General features: G+C 45.1%; 1 protein-coding gene across 1 annotated transcript in view; it reads left to right on the forward strand.

Annotated features, from left to right (window-relative positions):
• PTPN3 (protein tyrosine phosphatase non-receptor type 3) overlaps nt 1-22,804 on the forward strand; it is a 383,873-nt gene that overhangs the window by 159,289 nt on the left and 201,780 nt on the right. Inside the window, exon 3 of the mRNA XM_073678476.1 lies at nt 7,390-7,497. Coding sequence (XP_073534577.1) covers nt 7,390-7,497 — 108 coding nt within the window. The remainder of the gene's footprint in view (nt 1-7,389; nt 7,498-22,804) is intronic.

The following is a 22,804-nucleotide window of genomic DNA, read 5'->3' on the forward strand; positions in this document are numbered from 1 at the left end:
CACGGATAACAACCCGTTGACACACCTGGACACTGCAAGGCTCGGTGCCCTGGAACAAAGATGGATGGCCCGCCTGTCCAACTTTGAATTCACCATCAAATACCGGGCAGGACGCTCAAATGCCAACGCGGATGCCGAACTTACCGGACGTAGGGGAAGATCCAGAAGATCTGGAAGAAGTTGAGCTCCCTGCGTTCCACCGTCATGGGATTACCCTGTATTCCCACCGTGTGAAGGACAGGCGCTCCGTGACGTTCAATCCCTTGCCCCACTACAACTGGGCGGAGACGCAAGACAGTGATCCCGCAGTCCATTTGGTGAAGGAAATGCTGACCCAGGCCGATGCCCGTCTTGACCCAGATGCTCCGGAGGAGACCAAGCAACTGTGGAAGGAGAAAAGTAAGCTGTTCCTCTACAGGGAGAAGCTGTGCCGGAGAATGGTTAACTCTCGAACACATGAGTTGACCTGGCAGGTAGTGGTCCCAAGACGAGACGCGGCTATGGTTCTGGAGGCATACCACAACGGAGCAGGGCATTTCGGATGGAAGAAGCTGGAGGAGCCGTCGAGAGGTGGTGCAGAGACTGTGGCCCGTGCCACCTGAGAAGAAAAGACCGAGCCAGCCAGAAGACTCCCCTGCAGCCCATCATCACCAGACAGCCACTGGAACTGGTAGCCCTGGACCATGTGAAACTGGCTCCAAGCAGATCTGGGTATGTCTACGCCCTCACAATCGTAGATCATTACTCCCGGTTCCTGGTGGTGGTCCCGGTCAAGGACTTAACGGCTCAAACAGCAGCTAGAGCCTTCCAGCAGCACTTCTGCCATCCACACGGGTACCCGGACCAAGTGTTGACAGACCAAGGACCAGCCTTCGAAGCGGAGGTCTTCCAGACCATCCCTGTAGGTTCCACCAACTGTACCCCGGCTTACCTAATGATAGCAAGACCTGGTAACATAGCTAACATAAATGAGTTCAAGTCTCCAGGTCCAGATGAATTACACCCCAGAGTACTGAAGGAGATCGTAGAAGAAATTTTAGAACCACTCTCCATAATCTTTGAAAATTCTTGGAGAACAGGAGAAGTCCCAGAAGACTGGAGAAGAGCAAATGTTGTTCCTATCTTCAAAAAGGGGAAGAAGGTGGACCCAGGGAACTATAGGCCGGTGAGTCTGACTTCTATACCAGGAAAGATCTTTGAACAAATTATTAAACAACATGTATGTAAGTACATGGATAAGAATGAAGTGATTAACCAGAGTCAGCATGGGTTTGTAACTAACAAGTCATGTCAGACTAACTTAATTTCCTTCTATGACAGAATCACTGACTGGGTGGATCAGGGAAATGCTGTAGATATAGTATATCTTGACTTCAGCAAAGCATTTGACAAAGTATCTCACACCATCCTTATTGAAAAAATGACCAAGTATGCAATGGACCAGGCAACTGTTAGGTGGATTCATAACTGGCTTAGTGATCGGACTCAAAGGGTGGTTGTAAATGGCTTCACATCCAGCTGGATGAATGTCTCAAGTGGGGTACCACAGGGCTCCGTCCTGGGACCTGTATTGTTCAACATCTTTATCAATGATTTAGATGAAGGAATTGAGGGTAAACTGATTAAATTTGCTGATGACACAAAGCTAGGAGGGATAGCTAATACTAGAGAAGAGAGAGAGAGGATTCAAAAAGACCTAAATAAACTGGAGCAGTGGGCAGCAACCAACAGAATGGTTTTTAACAGGGAAAAATGCAAAGTACTACATCTGGGCAATAAAAATGAAAAAAGCTTATACAGAATGGGAGGAATAGAGCTAAGCAACAGTACATGTGAAAAAGACTTAGGTATACTAATAGATCATAGACTGAACATGAGTCAACAGTGTGATGCAGCAGCAAAAAAGGCAAATACAATTCTGGGATGTATTAACAGAAGCATACAGTCTAGATCACGTGAAGTCATTATCGGTCTTTACTCCTCTTTGGTCAGACCTCATCTGGAATACTGTGTACAGTTTTGGGCACCACATTTTAAAAAAGACATAGACAAACTGGAGCAAGTTCAGAGAAGAGCGACCAGAATGGTGACTGGTCTGCAAACCATGTCCTATGAGGAACGGTTGCAGGATTTGGGAATGTTTAGCTTGCAAAAAAGAAGACTGAGAGGAGACTTAATAGCTGTCTACAAATATGTCAAGGGCTGTCACATTGTAGAAGGATCATCTTTATTCTCATTTGCACAAGGAAAGACTAGAAGCAATGGGATGAAACTAAATGGGAGGAGACACAGATTAGATATTAGAAAAAACTTTTTGACAGTTAGGGTGATTAATGAGTGGAACAGGCTGCCACGAGAGGTGGTGAGTTCCCCTTCAATGGACGTCTTCAAAGAGAGGCTGGACAGACATCTGTCTGAGATGATCTAGTGAATCCTGCTTTGAGCAGGGGGTTGGACCAGATGACCCAGGAGGTCCCTTCCAACTCTACCATTGTATGATTCTATGATTCTATGGTAAGCTGCCTATTGACCTGGATATGGGAGTCCTGACGCTTGAGGACAACTCGCCAGAGGCAGACTGGGATACAGAACGGCAGCAGCAGTATCGGAAAGTACAGGAGAGCGTCGAGCGAAGTCTGTCTCAAGCTAGAGAAAGGCAAGAGAAGGCTTATAACCAGTATGCTCCCGCTGTTCCCCTGGTACCTGGAGAGCAGGTCTTGAAGAGGAAGAGGCGGCTCCACAAGTTGGACGACCAGTGGGAGAAGGACCCGTACATCGTACTGCCATCAAGCCATGAGAACCCAAAAATCTGCGTAATCAGTAAGGATGGAGGAGAAACCACAGCCATTGTCTCCAGAGACCACCTGAAGAAGTGTCCCGAGCAGCTGCAAAGCCCTGAAGAAGATCAAGGAAACCCTCAACCCGCAGAGGAAAGGGAAGAAATGATCAGTACCGTACTCGGAGACTTCCCCCGGTCTTGGACACAAGTAAACGGCGCTGTCGTGGTACCCGTCCTCACCTTTCTCCAGCCAGCCCCGCAAGTGCCTACAGAGGAACCGGTAGAGCTGGAAGAGCAGCCGGCCCAAGAGGCAGAAGAGTCCACACCAGCAGTACAGGAGGATCAACCCTCTGCTAGTAGTGAGCCTGCCGTGCCCCTAGTGAGCCAAAGAGTGCGCAGACAGCTGCCCAGCTTACCCATAACACCTCCTACACCCTGTAGTGCAGGACCAGTTAGTGAGCTCCGTAGGTCCACTAGAGGTCAGATGCCCGCTCGCTGGAGAATCTAAACTAATGCACTGTGAATTTATCTGTTAACTGTTTATGGTTTATGTTTGTTGCCTGTTATTAATTATGTTTCTCAGTTACCCTGCAGATTTTTATGGACTAACAGGTTATGGACGCTGGATAACCGGAACAGTTTTGTAGATAGTTGCACCTTGGTGCCCCTTTGCGAAGACGGCCGCGGAAGAGAAAACCTGTCTGGCGTGGCCTCCTTGTGGCCCAAAGTAGTTAGTCTACCCTTGCAGCCACGCCCAAGGCCAACGCAAGGGGTTTGCTTTGGACAGGTTCCCTACTTCGCTTAAAGTTTCACCTTGGGTGACATGGACACCCTCTTGTTTCAAAAACTTCACCTTGGGTGATATGGACACCGGGTTGCGGACACGCCGTGACCTTTAAAGAACTAAAGCTTCTTGTAAATATGTTATCGTATTATTGTTTATACCCTGTTGTTATGTTTTAAAATTGTGTTTAGTCCCGGAGTACTAAAATTTACTAGGGGGGAATGTGACACCCCAGGGGTCTGGTTGCCACAGTAATAGAGATATTATGTCTGAGAGCAAGTGGGAGGTTTCTCTGGTCAGGAGCCCTAAGCATGCAACACGGTCCGCCCAGACCTGGGAGGGGAGGAATCTGCCCTTATAAACTGGGGCGGGATTAGTGAGTGAAGACAGAGACAGAGCCTGCAGAACAAGCAGAGCAGCCAGAGCCTGGAGAGGGGAAGTAAGAACCAGGAGCTCTGTAGGAGCAGCAGCAGAAGGCCAGGGGCTGTGAGCAGAGATATAGCTCGCCCTGGCTGAAGTTACTAAAACCGGACACAGGAGTCCGAGGCTGTGGGGACTGATATATACCCAGCAGCAGAAACCAGCCGGCAGGGGATTCCAGGTCCTCTGGCCATAGAAGCCCGGAGGCTCAGTCACAAAGAAGGGACCAGCGCCGCCATCCAGGAGCGGAGGTTAACAGAAGGCCCCAAGTCACCAGCCATACGGGTGAGCACCACACGGTATACTCAGGGACGTGGGCTACTTGTAACCACTGACAGCAAGGTAGCCAGGAAGACTGCAGATAAACGGGGAGGCCTACAACTCCACCTGGCCAGGGGAACTCCTGCTTGCTCGCAGACTGACCAGGTCCCTTATACTAGCCAGTACTCCCGGGAGGGTCTGCCTTGTACCATCAGTAAAGACCCTGAACTGCACCTCACGTCTCTGTGATTCCTTGCCGCACCAGCACCATTAGCACTGATTCCTTGCCGCACCATCACTCCCATCATCTCTCACATTAGCTGCCCTGAGGCAATACTTCTCCCGTGGGGAGTTATCCCATACTCGGCTGCGCAAACAACATCAGCCTCAGTGGTCGGCAGCGCAGCAGCGGTCCCCACTGACCGCAATCCACGGGTGGCGTAGTCGGACATTTGCTATACATTAAGACTGCCACTGGTTTGACCACCCTGGGCACGGACCGGGTCACCGCCACACGGAGACTACAACCCCCAGCATTCTACAACAGGCCCGGTTCCGGGTTCCCCTGCACAATACAGGCCCAGGGGGTGCGTCACAGACAGCAGTGCATTCTCTCAAGCAAGGGAATTTGGTCAATTTTGCAAATTACACTCTGATCAAACTCTGATCAGAGTTTGATCAGCGTATGACCATTTTGATACCCAATTCTCTCGGATAAGGTGAAGATGGAGAAAAAAGTTTTCTACCTACTCCATTCTCTCAGTCCGTGGAAATCGGACTACACTCAGATGTCCTCAGAGTGCAGTCCGATGGTTTCCACAGATTCATTGACTTGCATGGCCGAGTATGATCCAAATATCAGATCAAACTCTGGCATGCAGCTCCGTCCGGGGGAAAAAAAAAAAGCTAACATGTGCATGGTCCCATAGAATGACATTGGTCCTAGTACTTTCTGATGTTTCTTTGGCTTGTGCTCGGACTGAAAATACCACCATTTGAATGAGCCCTTAGATTGTTCACTAACATTCACCATATTCCAAAATCTGCATTTTTTTGTTTAGATATATTGAGCACCCTGCAGTATTAATATATGGAACAACTAAAGAACAATACTTTTTTGTCTTGATAATCTATGATCATTGATAAAACATAATTTATGAATTGTCTTATTAATTTATATATTTTTTGTTAATCCAATCTGACCAATTGGATACATTCGCTAAGAGCACTCAGACAGTATTTGCACATGCTGTGTATTCTTACCTTTTTTATTTTTTTAATACATTTTACTAAAATTACCAAAAATGGCATGTACGTGTTAAAGGAGCCTGATTATAATCAGTACAAAATAATATTGTATTTTATTGACACGCTTATACGTATTAATTAATATGCAGTAATACAGCAAGTGGACAATTAAGTTAATGAGAAGTTTGATGCAGTGCTCCATGGCCGTAATGGAAGGAGGAATCAGGACAATAAAACAAAATTATACTTTTAGATACCATAGAATAAGAATATATCAAGAAAAAAAATGTGGAATAGTAAATCTGTAAACATTAGCAAAGAAAATACTGGCTAAGGCTGTGTGCACACGATGCCTATTTCATGCATTTTTGGTGCGGAAATTTCCGCAGCGTAAACGCATGATAAACGCATGGTAAGCCTTCTGCCATGGTCCCCTATGCAATTCCACACTTTCAATGCCCATGCTGCGGATTTTTCCGCAGCGTTTATGCTGCGCTCAAAAATCCGCAGCATGTCCATAAATAAAATTGGCTTCAAATGCCCAATTCAAGAGTAGATAGATTCAGTTCAGTTGAAGTGGTAATTTTACAACATATAATATATATATACTATCAGACCAGTGTGGGAAGGTTATTTAAATTTACACGAAGGATTAATAACTACAATAGTTGGGAGAAGAGACAGAATCACAACCATATAATTATATACTTCACCAAACAAAGGAGGTCTGGGATTACCAACAATTTAAACTTTTATTTTTGTGTACGTGTGGGACAGCTGCTATATGTGAATAAAGAAGCCTCCCACTACGTTTTTTTATTCTTTAAATTTGTGTATATGCATGCAATGTAGTATGAGTGTATCAATATACTCACCTACCGCTGCTCTCTCCGGGATCCAGCGACGCTCTTCTCCTCTTCTCGGTGACATCATCGCACTGTAGACTGTTTCGGTCACCCAGAAGTGGCTATTACAGTGTAAACCTATGGAGTGTCAAAACAAGGCTCCATAGGCTTTCGTTGTAAAAGAGACTTCTGACTCCGCATAGAGCAAGCCAGCTAGTTGCAGTTGCAGTGATGTCACTCAGAAGAGAAGTCGAACAGCGCCGGACACCGGAGAGAGCAGCGGTAGGTGAGTATATTAATTCACACTACATTAAATGCACATACACACACATTTAATGAATAAAAAGTTAGTGGGAGGGCTTCTTTAACTACAGAAAGATTGAGTCAATAGGAAATATTTGTAAAAAAATTAGAAATGATTATAGAAATAATATTGAAATTTGTAGCTGAATTCAGTAAAATTAAAAACAAAAAAACAATTAAATGATAGGCCTGCTTTTATTGCTGTTTTATATTGAACTGTTAGATTCGGCCAGCCACATGGCTGAATCCCGATAACTTACAACCTAGAGTGCTGCTGTGTGTGCCCACGTGTGTCCGTGGTTGAACAATCGGCTAGCTAGTCATTTTTCTTAAATGGGTTATATGACTAAAAAAGATTTTTAAACTGCAAGAACTGTTTTAAAATGATTAATGTAATAGGACATATGATTGGCTGCAGCATTCAAGTGAGTGAAAGAGGACATTACCGTACATGTCTTCCCGATCACCTGAACCCTGCAGAAATTATCTTTAGGAGTCAGACCGGCCCTTTTAGGTGCGTAACAACCTTAAAAAAAGGGGTATCTTGGTGACCAATATCCTTTTCAGCCTGTGCCCTCTAATTCCACCAAAAACACTGCGAAATATACAGTAAGAAATGTAAATGTACTTTATGCAGAAGTAACATAATTGAAATATCGCACAATAATATTGCAAAAAAAAGCAAAAGCAATCTGACCTTGTGCTGTTTGCTCTTTCTCCTGAAATAAATGAATCTGTTTTCTTTGTAGAAACAAGACACTGGACAGACGCTGCTGGATATGGTCTTCAATCACTTGAGTGTGAAAGAGAGAGAATATTTTGGTTTACAGCATAATGAAGATTCACTAGACTCACATGTGAGTGAACATTAATACCATTTTTCTAACTAAAGATTGAATGAGTTTCAGGAATGCACAATGCTTTCAAAGACTACTGGTGGACCATGGATCGGGTGTTTAGTTTGCACGCTTTGTGTTTTTAGCTTTTGTAGTTTTACATTAATGCACTGTAAATGCTTGTCGGGCATGTGCCTTTCTACATTTTAGTCTATAATGTGCAACTACCTAGAATTCATAGGAGAAAGCATGCTAAAAAAGAAAACCGAAAAAAACACGGTATGCATATCTTCCTTATGAGCCACAATAATACTCTTAATTGACCCAAATGAAATGCATTTAAACAACTTATTGCAAATACATGATGATTAACATTAAAATGAATTTTATCTTTCACTTGCCACTGTAACAGCCTTTCCTCTTCTTGGAAGAACTTCCATTGGATTTTTCACCGTAGCTGTATAAATGCATTTAGCCACAAGAGTTTTAGTGAAGTTGGTGCTGATACTGGCAGACAAGACCTCATTTAACATAAAACATGCAGAAACCTTTTGCATATTGGCTGTAAAAAAAATATATTCCAAAGAAAATTTGTTTTCAACTTTAAAGAGTAAGTAAAATGTATTCAGTTTTTTTTTCATATTTAGCAGACATTTGAATTGGCTGTAGACATTCGGGGGCCTGGATTATTAGACCCCCACCAATCACAGAATAGACCCCCAAGGAGTGCGCAGCTCAGCAGATACGAGCGTAGGAGCACAATGCTCTTGTATGTGTGCACAATCCGCAGTAGGGATTATTCAAGAAAATGCATAGGCCGCTTATTCTCATCATGCCACAAGTCCTGCAGTTGGACTATTCTTTTCCTTTGTCATTCTTTCAACTCTGAGGAAAACGGGTTATTCCATAGAGCTAAGTACTTAAATATTTGAAACAAGAGCATAAACTTTCTCCACATCTCCTTCCAAGCATCTGTTGTAACCCATAAAAGTACTTACCATTTGAGTTTAGCAGATATGTCTGAGAATGGCGTGTGTAAAAGGGCTGTCTTGGTGCCACGAAAGGTCCAGGCGAGGGCTGTAACAGTGCCCAGTCATTCAGCCACATTTCTCAGCTATGAAGCTAAGTTATGTCCGCCACAGCACAGAAAATTATTTTCGCTTTCTCTCTAACTAAAATAAGTTTTGCGAAGCCAATATCCAGATGTTTCCAACACAATATTTAAGACGTGAAAGCCTAATTAAGTTGCACAATATTTTTGGGCTTAAAGGGTTATTCCCATCTTCATAAATGGGAATTATTGTATAGATATTTATTATGGGTCCGGGTGGTGGAACCTCTGTGCTTCGGTGCAAGGAGGGACCAGAGGGACGTGACTAAGTGCCTACACGGCCCGACCAAGGTCGCACGGCGGCTTAGTCTACTCCGTGAACCAGGGAGGAAAAGGGCAGGTGGACCACTTGCCACTCTGGGACTGACCTTGTGTGAGAGCATGTGACTCCCACGGGTCAGATGGCAGGAACTGACCGCTACAGCGGATGAGCACGACAGGAAGGCTGACGGGTGGACCGGGTAGATAAGCGGGCTGGTTTGGCAGATAGCCAGACGGGTGCTCTGGGTAGGCGAGCAGGTGGACACGGCATGTAACTGGCAGGTGCTTCGGGTAGACTGGCTGGCGGGCACGACAGGTAACAGGTAGGTGCTCCAGGTAGGCAGACTGGCGGGCACGGCAGGTTACAGACAAGTGCTCCAGGTAAGCAGGCTGGCGGGCAAAACTGTAGACAGACTGGAGAACAGAACTGTTATACAGGCTGGTGGGCTGGACTGACAGAAGACTGGCAGGCAGGACTGACAGGCAGCGGGACCTGAGGGCTGGAGCAAGTGTTTAGCACACAGAACAACAACCTTGCACAGGCACCTCCATATTGAAGGAGGAGCTTAATATAGGGGAAGTCCTCCGGCCATTGGCCGGGGACTCTATAGGACGGCGCGCGCGGCCCCTTTAAGAGGGGGGGAGCATGCGCGCGCCCTAAGCACAGAGCCCGGGAAGCTGCGCGCAGAGCATGCCACAGCAGCAGGGGAGCGGGAGGACGCCGGATCTGGACTCCGGCGGTGAAAGGAATGGCGTTTCTGCCCGGCTGGAGGCTGGTCACCAAATGAGATCTAATAGATGTTATGATCTGCTACAAGCACTAAGGAAAGACAGGAGATCTGTCCCTACAATAGAACTAAACTGGATCCATACGATGTAACGGGGAACCTGATCCTGCGATCAGACCCGCTAAAGTCCTCAGCTAGTCTGTACGAAGACCTATAGATGCAAGGGAGGGATCCCTACAAGATCTAGGGATAAAGTTGGACACCTCCTAGCAGAAATTGTAGCAGTAAAAGACAAACACACAACATAGAACATAGAGGTCAGAAGACCTAGCAAAACTAACAGGGAAAGGTAACAGAGCACCAAGCTAGCTCAAGAGTAGTAATACAATGAAGTCCAGCAAGGCCAGGAGGGCGGAGCCGGATTAAATAGGCAAAAAAGGTCATGTGACCAGCAAACTAGAAAAAAACCAACAGGAGAGTTCTAACAGTACCCCCTCTTCTAAGAGGATCCTCCGGATCCCCTAGGCCCGGGCTTATCAGGAAACCTCCTGTGAAACGCTCTGACAAGTCTGGAAGCAGAAACATCATCCTCCCTCACCCATGAGTTATCCTCGGGTCCGAAACCCTTCCAAGCGACGAGATACTGCAAACTCCCTCTATACCGTCTAGAATTTAGGATGCGGGAAATTTCATATTCCCCGTCCTCCACCACCGGAGGAACAGTGGCAGAGGCGTCACCAACCGACACATCAGCTCTTTTCAACAGAGAAACATGAAACACCGGATTAATCTTCCAGGAGGTAGGAACCTTCAACCTAACAGCAGATTGGTTAACTATCTGAAGCACCTTAAAGGGCCCTACAAACTTGGGACCCAATTTTTTAGAAGGAATCCTCAATCGCAGATTCTTAGAGGACAACCAAACCATGTCACCAATAGCAAACGAAACCTCTTGCCGTTTCCTATCAAAGTACCTCTTAGATTTTTTGTTAGCCTCCTGAAGATTATCGCGCACATCCGTCCAAACTCTCTCCAAATCACCGGAAAAACTCTCCTCCTCAGGCACAGCCGATACCAATTTGGAGAATGACCCAAAAGACGGATGTCTCCCAGAACAACAAAAAAAAAGCGAACACCCAGCAGAAGAGGATGTATGGTTGTTAAGAGCAAATTCAGCAAGTGGCAGAAACTCAGACCACCCCTCTTGATTGTCTGCCACAAAACAACGCAAGAACTGCTCAACATCCTGGTTCTTTCTTTCTGTCTGGCCATTAGACTCAGGATGATATCCGGATGAAAACGACAAATGAACTCCCAACCTGTCAGAAAGGCACGCCAAAAACGAGCCTCGAACTGAGGTTCCCTATCAGAAACAATGTCAGTAGGAACGCCATGTAGTCTGACAATTTCCTTGACAAAGGCCTTAGCGAGTGTCTTAGCGCAAGGCAGTTTGATGAAGGGAACCAAGTGACACATCTTGCTAAAACGGTCCACGACCACCCAGATGACCGTGAAACCTTCAGAGGGGGGAAGGTCCGTAATATAGTCCATAGCCAGATGTGTCCAAGGTGCACTAGGAACCTCCAGAGGGCAAAGCAACCCCGCAGCAGGAGCATGCAAAGACTTAGATCTAGCACACACAGTACATTGACGCACCCACTTAATGACTTCCTTCTGCCATCCAGGCCACCAAAAACTGCGACCCACAAGTCTCTTGGTCTCAGAAATTCCTGGATGACCTGCCAACCGAGACTCATGACACTCAACAAACAAATCTCTCCTATAAGTCCTAGGCACAAACAACCTCCCATGGGGAGTGTTAGATGGGGCATTCTCCTGAGCTTTAAGAATCTCATCCTCCAAAACGGAGTCCAATGCAGCAATCACAACACCTTCTTGTAAAATGCTCTTCTCCTCCTCCTCAGCACCGACCATGGGAGAAAAGCTGCGAGACAAAGCATCCGCTTTAACATTCTTGGTACCCGGGATGTAAGTAACGGAAAAATTAAACCGCGAGAAAAAAAGTGCCCACCTAGCCTGACGGGCATTCAAGCGCTTGGTAGCATCAAGATAGATCAGATTTTTATGTTCAGTGAAAACCTGAATGGGAAATTCAGCACCTTCCAAGAGATGACGCCAGTGTTCGAATGCGAGTTTAATAGCCTGCAATTCCCGATTACCAATATCGTAATTAAGTTCAGTCTCAGAAATTTTTTTTGAAAAAAAGGCACAGGGATGTACTCCATCCTTGCTTTCCTGAGACAACACCGCACCGACCCCCACAGAAGAAGCATCAACCTCAACCAAAAACGGCTTAGTCACATCAGGCTGCATAAGGATGGGAGCAGAGGTGAACCTCTCCTTTAGAAACACAAAAGCTTCAATGGCCTCAGAAGTCCACTGAACCGCATTAGCACCTTTCCTGGTGAGATCGGTCAGCGGTTTGACAATAATAGAAATTTTTTTTATGAATTTTCTGTAATAATTGGCGAAACCCAAAAACCTCTGTATCGATTTCAAACCAATAGGCCTAGGCCATTCCTGCACAGCTTGAACTTTAACCGGGTCCATCTCAAAACCTTCACTGGAGATAATGTAACCCAAAAAACTAATTCTCTGTACAGCGAACTCACATTTCTCTAGCTTAGCAAAAAGCGAATTGTCCATTACTAACTGTAAAACCTCGCGTACGCTCCGCCAATGAGACTCCAGATCAGGAGAATAAATCAGAATGTCATCCAAATACACAACCACATTTTTGCCGATCAAAGGTCTAAGGATGTCATTAATAAGATTCTGAAAAAATGCTGGCGCATTGGTAAGACCAAAAGGCATAACCAGATTCTCAAAATGAGTGTTAAAAGCAGTCTTCCATTCATCACCCTCCTTCATGCGCAACAAATTGTATGCCCCCCGGAGATCAATTTTAGAGAACCACTTGGCCCCCACTAACTGGTTAGAAAGATTAAATAAACGACTTTTAGGAAGAGTCGCTCCAGGGACAAATTCAATGGTACAATCATAGTCTCTATGGGGAGGCAAAATTTGTGACTCCTCCTCAGAAAAAACTCTCCAAAAATCCTGAATAGGTACAGGTAATTCCCCTTTTTCCACCGCAGCAATACGTCCGTTACAACACTTGTCATAACATTTAGGGCTCCGGGACTTAATTTCATTGGTAGACCAATCCAGTACAGGATTGTGCAATTTTAACCAGGGCAACCCCAAAATTACTGGAGAAGGCAAATTATTTAATACTACCAAATCCAAATTCTCTTGATGAATACCATTAATAGTGAGGGGAAATTCACAGACCTTGTGAGTAACACTCTTCAAGGGAGAGCCATCAACAGAAACCACAGCAATAGGGGATGACAAAGGTTTAGGTTTTAATTTAAGTTTTTCCAAGAATCCCCCATCAATCACATTCAGAGTAGAACCACAATCCACAAATACCCAAAATTCAATTAATTCTTCCTGAGCAGCGGTAGTAGCAGATAGGAATACTCCCTTAATATTTAAACAGGCTATACGTGCATGACTGACCATTTTTTTTTTCTGTTCATACGAAGCACACAGTTCTTAATGAAATGACCAGAATTTCCGCAATAGAAGCACAAACCTCCGGAAGCCTGCGGTCTTTTTCCTGAGAGCGGGGTGCCATCGCCCCAATCTCCATGGGCTCTCCAATGTCAGTACAGACCCTCTCAGAACTCGGAGCCGACATGGCAGAGGATTTACTCTCATTAACCCTTGCACGCAGTCTCCTGTCCACCCGTATAGCTAATTGCATTGGCTCCTGCAAGTTTCGAGGTGTGGGATAAGCAATCAGCAAATCCTTAACCCTTTCACCTAGCCCTGCAAGAAACAAACTTTTCAAAGCTGAATCGTTCCACCCCACCTGGGCAGACCACCGACGGAAGTGAGAACAATATTTTTCCACATTACCTGATCCCTGCCTCAGATGTCTCAATTCAGACTCAGCAGATGAGACACGATCAGGATCATCGTACAACAAACCCAAAGCAGAAAAAAAACTATCCACTGATCTAAAGCACGGATCACTAGGTTGGAGAGAAAAGGCCCATCCCTGAGGATCTTTGCGCAAAAGTGACATTATGAACCCTATGCGCTGTGATTCATCACCAGAGGATCTGTGTCTTAAATGAAAATACAATAAACAAGCATTTTTAAAAGAAAAAAAATCTTGTTGTTCGCCAAAAAATAGATCAGGCTGACGTACCTTTGGCTCCACAAAATGTGCTCCAGAACAGCTACTCACGTGTTGTTGGAGCTCGGCCACCTCCAGAGAGAGTCCCTGCAAGCGTTGAGCCAAATCTTGAACCGAGGCCATGATGGAAACTGGAGGTCTTTCCTTAGAGAATTTTTATTTTTTTTTTTAGGCTGGACCTACTGTTAAGATCTGCTACAAGCACTAAGGAAAGACAGGAGATCTGTCCCTACAATAGAACTAAGCTGGATCCCTACGATGTAACGGGGAACCTGATCCTGCGATCAGACCCGCTAAAGTCCTCAGCTAGTCTGTACGAAGACCTATAGATGCAAGGGAGGGATCCCTACAAGATCTAGGGACTGGGATAAAGTTGGACACCTCCTAGCAGAAATTGTAGCAGTAAAAGACAAACACACAACATAGAACATAGAGGTCAGAAGACCTAGCAAAACTAACAGGGAAAGGTAACAGAGCACCAAGCTAGCTCAAGAGTAGTAATACAATGAAGTCCAGCAAGGCCAGGAGGGCGGAGCCGGATTAAATAGGCAAAAAAGGTCATGTGACCAGCAAACTAGAAAAAAACCAACAGGAGAGTTCTAACAATACACATAGGAGAAACAGACCAACTAGTTTCAGCTTAACGCCTTAATCATGGCGTGCCCAGTTGGTCTGTTTCTCCTATGGATCTCATTTGGTGACCTGCTACTATAGTTTTTAATGTGATCAACAAATTTCACTTGTTATATTTTTGGCTACCGCTGGAGGATTTTATTGTTTATCTGCTATTTGTCTCCACGTACGAGACTGGGACGGCTCCATGCACTGCCTTGCAGATGAAGACTGCTAATCAGTGTTTGGTGAGCTGACTATTCCTTTATCCCACATTCCCCTCTGTTCTTTTTATTTTTATTTTGAATGTTGCAAAAGGGGGACAATTTGAGCTTTTATATTTTTTTCCATTTTTTATATTTTTAAAACCTTTTTTTTTTTACTTTTCACTTGCTTCAATAGTCTCTATGGGAGACTAGGAGCTATGATCATCTGATCGCTTGTACTACACATTGCAGGGCTTCAGCCCTGCTATGTGTAACAAAAATGCTCATCTGCTATGAAGCCGTTCGGCAATGACAACCACATGGGTCTCCTGCACATTCGGTTTGCGCGAGTTAAATGATGCGGTCAGAGATTGACAGCGGCATTTAACAAGTTAACAGCTGCGGGTGAATCGCGTTTCCACCCGCGGCTGTTAAGGGCACATGACAGCTGATGAGATCAGCTGTCATGTGCCGGAAAAAATGCGACCTCCGCTCTGGAGGAGGAGACCTATGACGTATAATTAAGTCATAGGTCGTTAAGGACATGGGGGACCTAACAGTTTGCTGCAGTCAATTTTGGTCAGCAGCGTTTAAGTGGAGTGGTTGATGATGCTCATTTGCATCGGCTTCCATAAGCCTCATGCAACGCGATCGCAGACACTGATTGGTTACCATGAGAGCCAGCTTTCTGCCATCTTGGAACTCTTTTGAAGTTCAGCCACAGGCTGAGCTTCATAGGAGTCGGTGATTTTTCACTATACACTGCTGTACTTTATGGATATAACTCACACAATATATATACAAATCTCGAGTTAGGCCAATGTAACTTCTATATTATGCCATTCATATTTGCTTATGAAAAAAAGTGGCAAATCCAAACAAATATTCTAAAAAAGCGCGCTAAGGAGTCAGTAAGCCAATTAAAATCTATTCATTTTTTTCACAAGGTTGCAAAACATATACACAAAAATGTAATTACAATCAAGACAACACTTAATATAAAAGGTAATAAAAACTACTAAGTACATTAGTCATAATTGTAGTCCATCGCATTTTGACCGTTTAGAAAATATTTAAGTTCAGTTGTGAAAACTACTGACCTCATCTATAGTGTTTTGTGGCAAAAGCTTGATCATTGTTTCGCCCCAACACGTTTCGAGTTTGATTTTCTTTAACTCTTCCAGAAGGTGACAAATGTATGTGCTTTTTATAGTATGGCATTCTGTTCATGTGACAAAATCAAAATGCTTATTTTGGCGTGTGTGCACTTGGATTCACATGCACGGTAGGGGAACGCATTGCCAAAGATCCAGGACATGCGCAGACTGGGAGGATGTGTGACAGAGCATGCAAGCACACCTGCACCCTACCCAAAGAATTAGATGAACGTACAGTAAAACACCAAAGTGTTAATAATATAATGAGCATATAAAAATGTAAATGAAATACGTGAAATAACTATGGTACATCTGATATGTCATTTGTGAAAAATAACAGTAAATAATGTAAATTATGTGAATAAATGTATTATTAATTATCAATTCAATAAAAAATAGAGCAACAGAAAGTGGTTTGCAAACAGTTAAAAGAGCAGTAATAAGAAATTTCTGTCATACTACAGTATTTTCATGTTTTTTTGTATTGTTTTTATCTTCCTAATCCCATCATACATATAGAAGCAATCAATAATGTTTCCAAAACTGCATAGCGAAGTATTGGCAGATACAATTAGATACATATCATACAATTGAACATTACTAATTATCTAATGGCAAATGTGTCTAAAAAAAAGGTCCAAAGCTTAGTTTCATTTAATCCATTAGAAAACATAGCTATATATAATACACTGCTCAAAAAAATAAAGGGAACACTTAAATAACACATCCTAGATCTGAATGAATGAAATATTCTCATTGAATACTTTGTTCTGTACGAAGTTGAATGTGCTGACAACAAAATAACACAAAAATCATCAATGGAAATCAAAATTTATTAACCAATGGAGGTCTGGATTTGGAGTCACCCCCCAAAATTAAAGTGGAAAAACACACTACAGGCTGATCCAACTTTGATGTAATGTCCTTAAAACAAGTCAAAATGAGGCTCAGTATTGTGTGCAGCCTCCACGTGCCTGTATGACCTCCCTACAACGCCTGGGCATGCTCCTGATGAGGTTGCGGATGGTCTCCTGTGGGATCTCCTCCCAGACCTGGACTAAAGCATCTGCCAACTCCTGGACAGTCTGTGGTGCAACGTGACATTGGTGGATGGAGCGAGACATGATGTCTCAGATGTGCTCAATCGGATTCAGGTCTTGGGAACAGGCGGGCCAGTCCATAGCTTCAATGCCTTCATCTTGCAGGAACTGCTGACACACTCCAGCCACATGAGGTCTGGCATTGTCCTGCATTAGGAGGAACCCAGGGCCAACCGCACCAGCATATGGTCTCACAAGGGATCTGAGGATCTCATCTCTGTACCTAATGGCAGTCAGGCTACCTCTGGCAAGCACATGGAGGGCTGTGCAGCCCTCCAAAGAAATGCCACCCCACACCATTACTGACCCATTGCCAAACCTGTCATGCTGAAGAATGTTGCAGGCAGCAGATTGCTCTCCATGGCGTCTCCAGACTCTGTCACGTCTGTCACATGTGCTCAGTGTGAACCTGCTTTCATCTGTGAAGAGCACAGGGCGCTAGTGGCGACTTTGCCAATCCTGGTGTTCTGTGGCAAATGCCAAGCGTCCTGCGCGGTGTTGGGCTGTGAACACAACCCCATTCTGTGGGCGTCGGGCCCGCATACCACCCTCATGGAGTCGGTTTCTAACCGTTTTTGCAGACACATGCACATTTGTGGCCTGCTAGAGGTCATTTTGCAGGGCTCTGGCAGTGCTCCTCCTGTTCCTCCTTGCACAAAGGAGGAGGTAACGGTCCTCCTGCTGGGTTGTTGCCCTCCTATGGCTCCCTCCACATCTCCTGGTAGCGCCTCCAGCCTCTGGACACTACGCTGACAGGCACAGCTACCCTTATTGCTACAGCTCGCACTGATGTGCCATCCTGGATAAACTGCACTACTTGAGCAACTTCTGTGGGTTGTACTGTAGACACCGCCTCATTCTACTGTACCTCTAGGGGTGAGAGCAATGGCAAAATGAAAAAGTGACTAAAACAACAGCCAAAAAGGATGAGAACAGAGAAATGGTCTGTGGTCACCATCTGCAGAGCCACTCCTTTATAGGGGGTATCTTGCTAATTGCCTATCATTTCTACCAATTGTCTGTTCCATTTGCACAACAGCAGAAGAAATTGATTCACAGTCAGTGTTGCTTCATAACTGCACAGGTAGATTTCACAGAAGTGTTATTGACTTGGAGTTACATTGCGTTGTTTAAGTGTTCCCTTTATTTTTTGAGCAGTGTATATGACGCGCCCCCTGGGCCTGTGCTGTACAGGGGATACCCGGAGCCGGATCGCTGGGGGTTGTAGTCCTCCGTGGCTGTGACCCGGTCCGTGCCCAGGGCGGTCAAACCAGTGGCAGTCTGAGTGTGATAACAAATGTCCGACTACGCCACCCGTGGATTGCGGTCAGTGGGGACCGCCGCTGCGCTGCAGACCTCTGAGGCTGATGTTGTATGCGCAGCCAAGTATGGGATAACTCCCCACGGGAGAAGTATTGCCTCAGGGCAGCTAGTGTGGATGATGAGAGTAATGGTGTGAGCGTCCCAGTACTGATGGTGCTGGTGCGGCGATGAAACACAGAGACGTGTGGTGCAGTTCAGGGTCTTTACTGATGGTATAACGCAGACCCTCCCAGGAGTACTGTTTAGCAGTAGGGGCCTGGTCAGTCTGTAAGCAAGTAGGATCTCCCCTGGCCAGGTGGAGTTGTAGACCTCCCTGACTATCTGCACTCTTTCCTGGCTACCTTGCTCTATGCGGGTAGAAGTAGCCCACGTCCCTGAGTATACCGTGTGGTGCTCACCCGTATGGCCGGTGACTTGGGGCCTTCCGTTAGCCTCCGCTTCACGATGGCGGTGCTGGTCCCTTGGTTGTGACCGTGCCTCCGGGCTTCTAAGGCCAGAGGACATGGAATCCCCTGCCGGTTGGATTCTGCTGCTGGACCTGGATGTCCCCAAAGACTTGGACTCCGTGTCCGGGTTTAGTGTCTTCAGCCAAAGCGAGCTTTCTAGCTTCCAGCCTCTGGCACTCGCTCCTGCTCCTACAGAGCTCTTAGTTCTTGCTTTCCCTCTGTCTGCTGTCCTCCAGACCTGACTGCGTCTCTGTCTGGGACTTCACTACCTAATCCCGCCCCAGACCCAGTTTATAAGGGCAGATTCCTCCCCTCCCAGGTCTGGGCGGGCAGTGTTGCATGCTTTGGGCTCCTGACCAGAGAAACCTCCCACTTGCTCTGAGACATAATATTTCTATTACTGTGGCAACCAGACCCCTGGGGTGCCACATATAAGTGATCAAGTCCCCTAAGTGGACAAAAAATGAAAGAAAAATTTAAAACCACTCCCTCCCCATTAAAGATAAAAATATTAAAAAATAAACATATATGAATTGCTGTGTCAATAAAATTCTAGTCTATGAAAATCGAAAATAAATTAACCTATACATTTAAAAGCTTTAGATTTTCCCTAATTGTACTGACTTGGAGCCACTTTTCCAGGACATTTGTGGCACAAAATGAATGCCATAAAGATCAAATTCCGCCCACAAAACGTGGTGGAATTGCATTTGTTTCCCAATTACTTCCAAATTGGAATGTTTTCCCATTTTGCAAAACATTGTATGGATAAAATCAATGGTGTCATTGAAAACTGCAATTTGTCCCTCAAAAAAACAAGCCCTTATATAGCCAAGAGGAGAGAAAATTCAGAAAGTTTTATGGCTGTTGGAACGAGGAGAGGGAAATTGTAACTGTAAAAACTGAAGTGACTGCAGTAGAGGCAAGAAGTTAATCACAAAATTGTTAGCAGTGAGTATAAAAATGTGAAATAGCCATTTTAAATAAATGGCAATGATCCAATAACAATAAAGGAGGTGCAACCATTTCCTAAATTTTGGTTGTATTTCATGGAGCATGATAGTTAGAGGGGTAGATTGAGTCACTTGGGTATTTTATTTGCAATCAAAGGGGTAGATTGATTTACTTGGGTATTTTATTTGCAATAATTTTGATTGTATTTCATGGAGCAGGATAGTTAAAGGGGTAGATTGATTCACCTGGGTGTTTAATTTGCAATCATGCCACTAGTACCAACTAACTATGATATGACCAATCGTCTGCAAGAGAAAGATATTTCAAGGGAGCCTGTTGTTAGGATTTTATATTCCAAACTAATGACAAGTATGTAAATGCACGATAATGCTAAATAAATCCATATTTTGCTTGTAGAAATCCTTTTTGCTGTTTTAAAGGGGATCTGTCAGCAGGTTTTTGCTATGTGATCTGAGGACAGCAGGAGAAAGAGGCTGAAACACAGAATTCAGGGATGTGTCACTTGTCAAAGTGCGTGCTGTTGCTTACTAAAGGTGAAGGATTTATCACTAAGAGACTAAAGCCCCCGTCTCACATAGCGAGACCGCTAGCGAGATCGCTGCTGAGTCACGGTTTTGGTGACGCAACAGCGACCTCACCAGCGATGTCGCTATGTGTGACACTTTGCTGCGAACAGGCCCCTGTTGTGAGGTCGCTGATCGCTGCAAAGTGTCCTGGACCATTTTTTGGTCCTTGCCCTCCCGCTGGTCAGCACACATCGCTGTGTGTGACCAGCAGGACCAGCGATCAGGCTGGTAACCATGATAAACAGCGGGTTACTAGGGGCACACGCGCACTTAGTAACCCGCTGTTTATCATGGTTGCCACTCTGCTACGGTGAGCGGTAACCTCCCGCTCACCGTAGCAGAGTGGTAACCATGATAAACAGCGGGTTACTAAGTGCGCGTGTGCCCCGCTCACCGTAGCAGAGTGGCAACCATGATAAACAGCGGGTTACTAAGTGCGCGTGTGCCCCTAGTAACCCGCTGTTTATCATGGTTACCAGCCTGCTCCTGCTTCAGCAGCAGGCTGGTAACCAGGAGCAGGACATCGTGGAAAGATTCTTTCCACGATGTCGCTGCTCCCCTGATCGCTGGTGAGCCTGCCTGTTTGACAGCTCACCAGCGATCACTTAGCGACGCACCAGCGATACCGGCCAGGTCACATCGTTGTTGGGATCGCTGGTGCGTCGTTATGTGAGACGGTAGTCTAACACCAACAACTAAGCACCTCACTGTGTATGGACTTTGTACACTGAGAGCCTAGTGGGGGAAGCTTTCTCAGGTCTGCTTCATTCTAAATCTAAAAACAGATTCCCTTTAAAGAAATCCACAGTTGAAATCTTATAAAAATGAGTTGCAAAAGCAGTGGGTGGGACAGTGCACTTGTCTCCCTTCTTATTCTCTATCTGCTACCTGTCACCTGTCTGAAAGACAGGTCACTCTTCGTTCAGTGACCTGTTTCCTCTAGCGAGATCTTTCACCAGCACCGTTAGAACTTCCTATAAAGAGCAGGTCACTGAAAGAAGAGTTATCTGGCAAGCAGTGGGCAGGGAATAGGTAGAGAAGCAAGTGCATTGTCCCACTCCACTGCATTTGCATCTCATTTGCATAAGATTTCAATGATGGATTGCTCTAAAGCCTCAAAAAGGATTTCTATAAGCAAGGTACATATTCATTATTACAGTGCCTTCACATACATGTCATTAATTTGGGGTATAAATTCCTGATGACTGCATTATTACAGTGCCTTCACATACAGTACAGACCAAAAGTTTGGACACACCTTCTCATTTAAAGATTTTTCTGTATTTTCATGACTATGAAAATTGTACATTCACACTGAAGGCATCAAAACTATGAATTAACACATGCGGAATTATATACTTAATAGTGTTGAGCGAGTATGTTCTATTAACCCTTTCGCCGAGTATGCTCGGGCCGAGCTTCGAGTATTTATAGCTGCTCGGTGATATGGTTGAATCGCTCCTGTGTGCATGATTTGCGACTGTTTGACAGTTTTATTACATGTGAGGAATGTCTATTTCTTACACATTCCTCACTTGTAATAAAAATTCAAACACATCACCGAGCAGCTGTAAATACTCGGAGCTCGGCCCGAGCATACTCAGACAGAACATACTCGCTCAACCCTAATACTTAACAAAAAAGTGTGAAACAACTGAAAATATGTCTTATATTCTAGGTTCTTCAAAGTAGCCACCTTTTGCTTTGATGACTGCTTTGCACACTCTTGGCATTCTCTTGATGAGCTTCAAGAGGTAGTCACCGGAAATGGTCTTCCAACAATCTTGAAGGAGTTCCCAGAGATGCTTAGCACTTGTTGGCCCTTTTGCCTTCACTCTGCGGTCCAGCTCGCCCCAAACCATCTCGATTGGGTTCAGGTCTGGTGACTGTGGAGGCCAGGTCATCTGGCGTAGCACCCCATCACTCACCTTCTTGGTCAAATAGCCCTTACACAGCCTGGTGGTGTGTTTGGGGTCATTGTCCTGTTGAAAAATAAATGATGGTCCAACTAAACGCAAACCGGATGGAATAGCATGCCGCTGCAAGATGCTGTGGTAGCCGTGCTGGTTCAGTATGCCTTCAATTTTGAATAAATCCCCAACAGTGTCACCAGCAAAGCACCCCCACAAAATCACACCTCCTCCTCCATGCTTCACGGTGGGAACCAGGCATGTAGAGTCCATCCGTTCACCTTTTCTGCGTCGCACAAAGACACGGTGGTTGGAACCAAAGATCTCAAATTTGGACTCATCAGACCAAAGCACAGATTTCCACTGGTCTGATGTCCATTCCTTGTGTTCTTTAGCCCAAACAAGTCTCTTCTGCTTATTGCCTGTCCTTAGCAGTGGTTTCCTAGCAGCTATTTTACCATGAAGGCCTGCTGCACAAAGTCTCCTCTTAACAGTTGTTGTAGAGATGTGTCTGCTGCTAGAACTCTGTGTGGCATTGACCTGGTCTCTAATCTGAGCTGCTGTTAACCTGCGATTTCTGAGGCTGGTGACTCGGATAAACTTACCCTCAGAAGCAGAGGTGACTCTTGTTCTTCCTTTCCTGGGGCAGTCCTCATGTGAGCCAGTTTCTTTGCAGCGCTTGATGGTTTTTGCAACTGCACT

Source organism: Phyllobates terribilis, unplaced genomic scaffold (assembly GCF_046119375.1).
Source record: "Phyllobates terribilis strain yellow unplaced genomic scaffold, ASM4611937v1 Scaffold_4__5_contigs__length_816908805, whole genome shotgun sequence".
NCBI classification, from domain to species: domain Eukaryota; kingdom Metazoa; phylum Chordata; class Amphibia; order Anura; family Dendrobatidae; genus Phyllobates; species Phyllobates terribilis.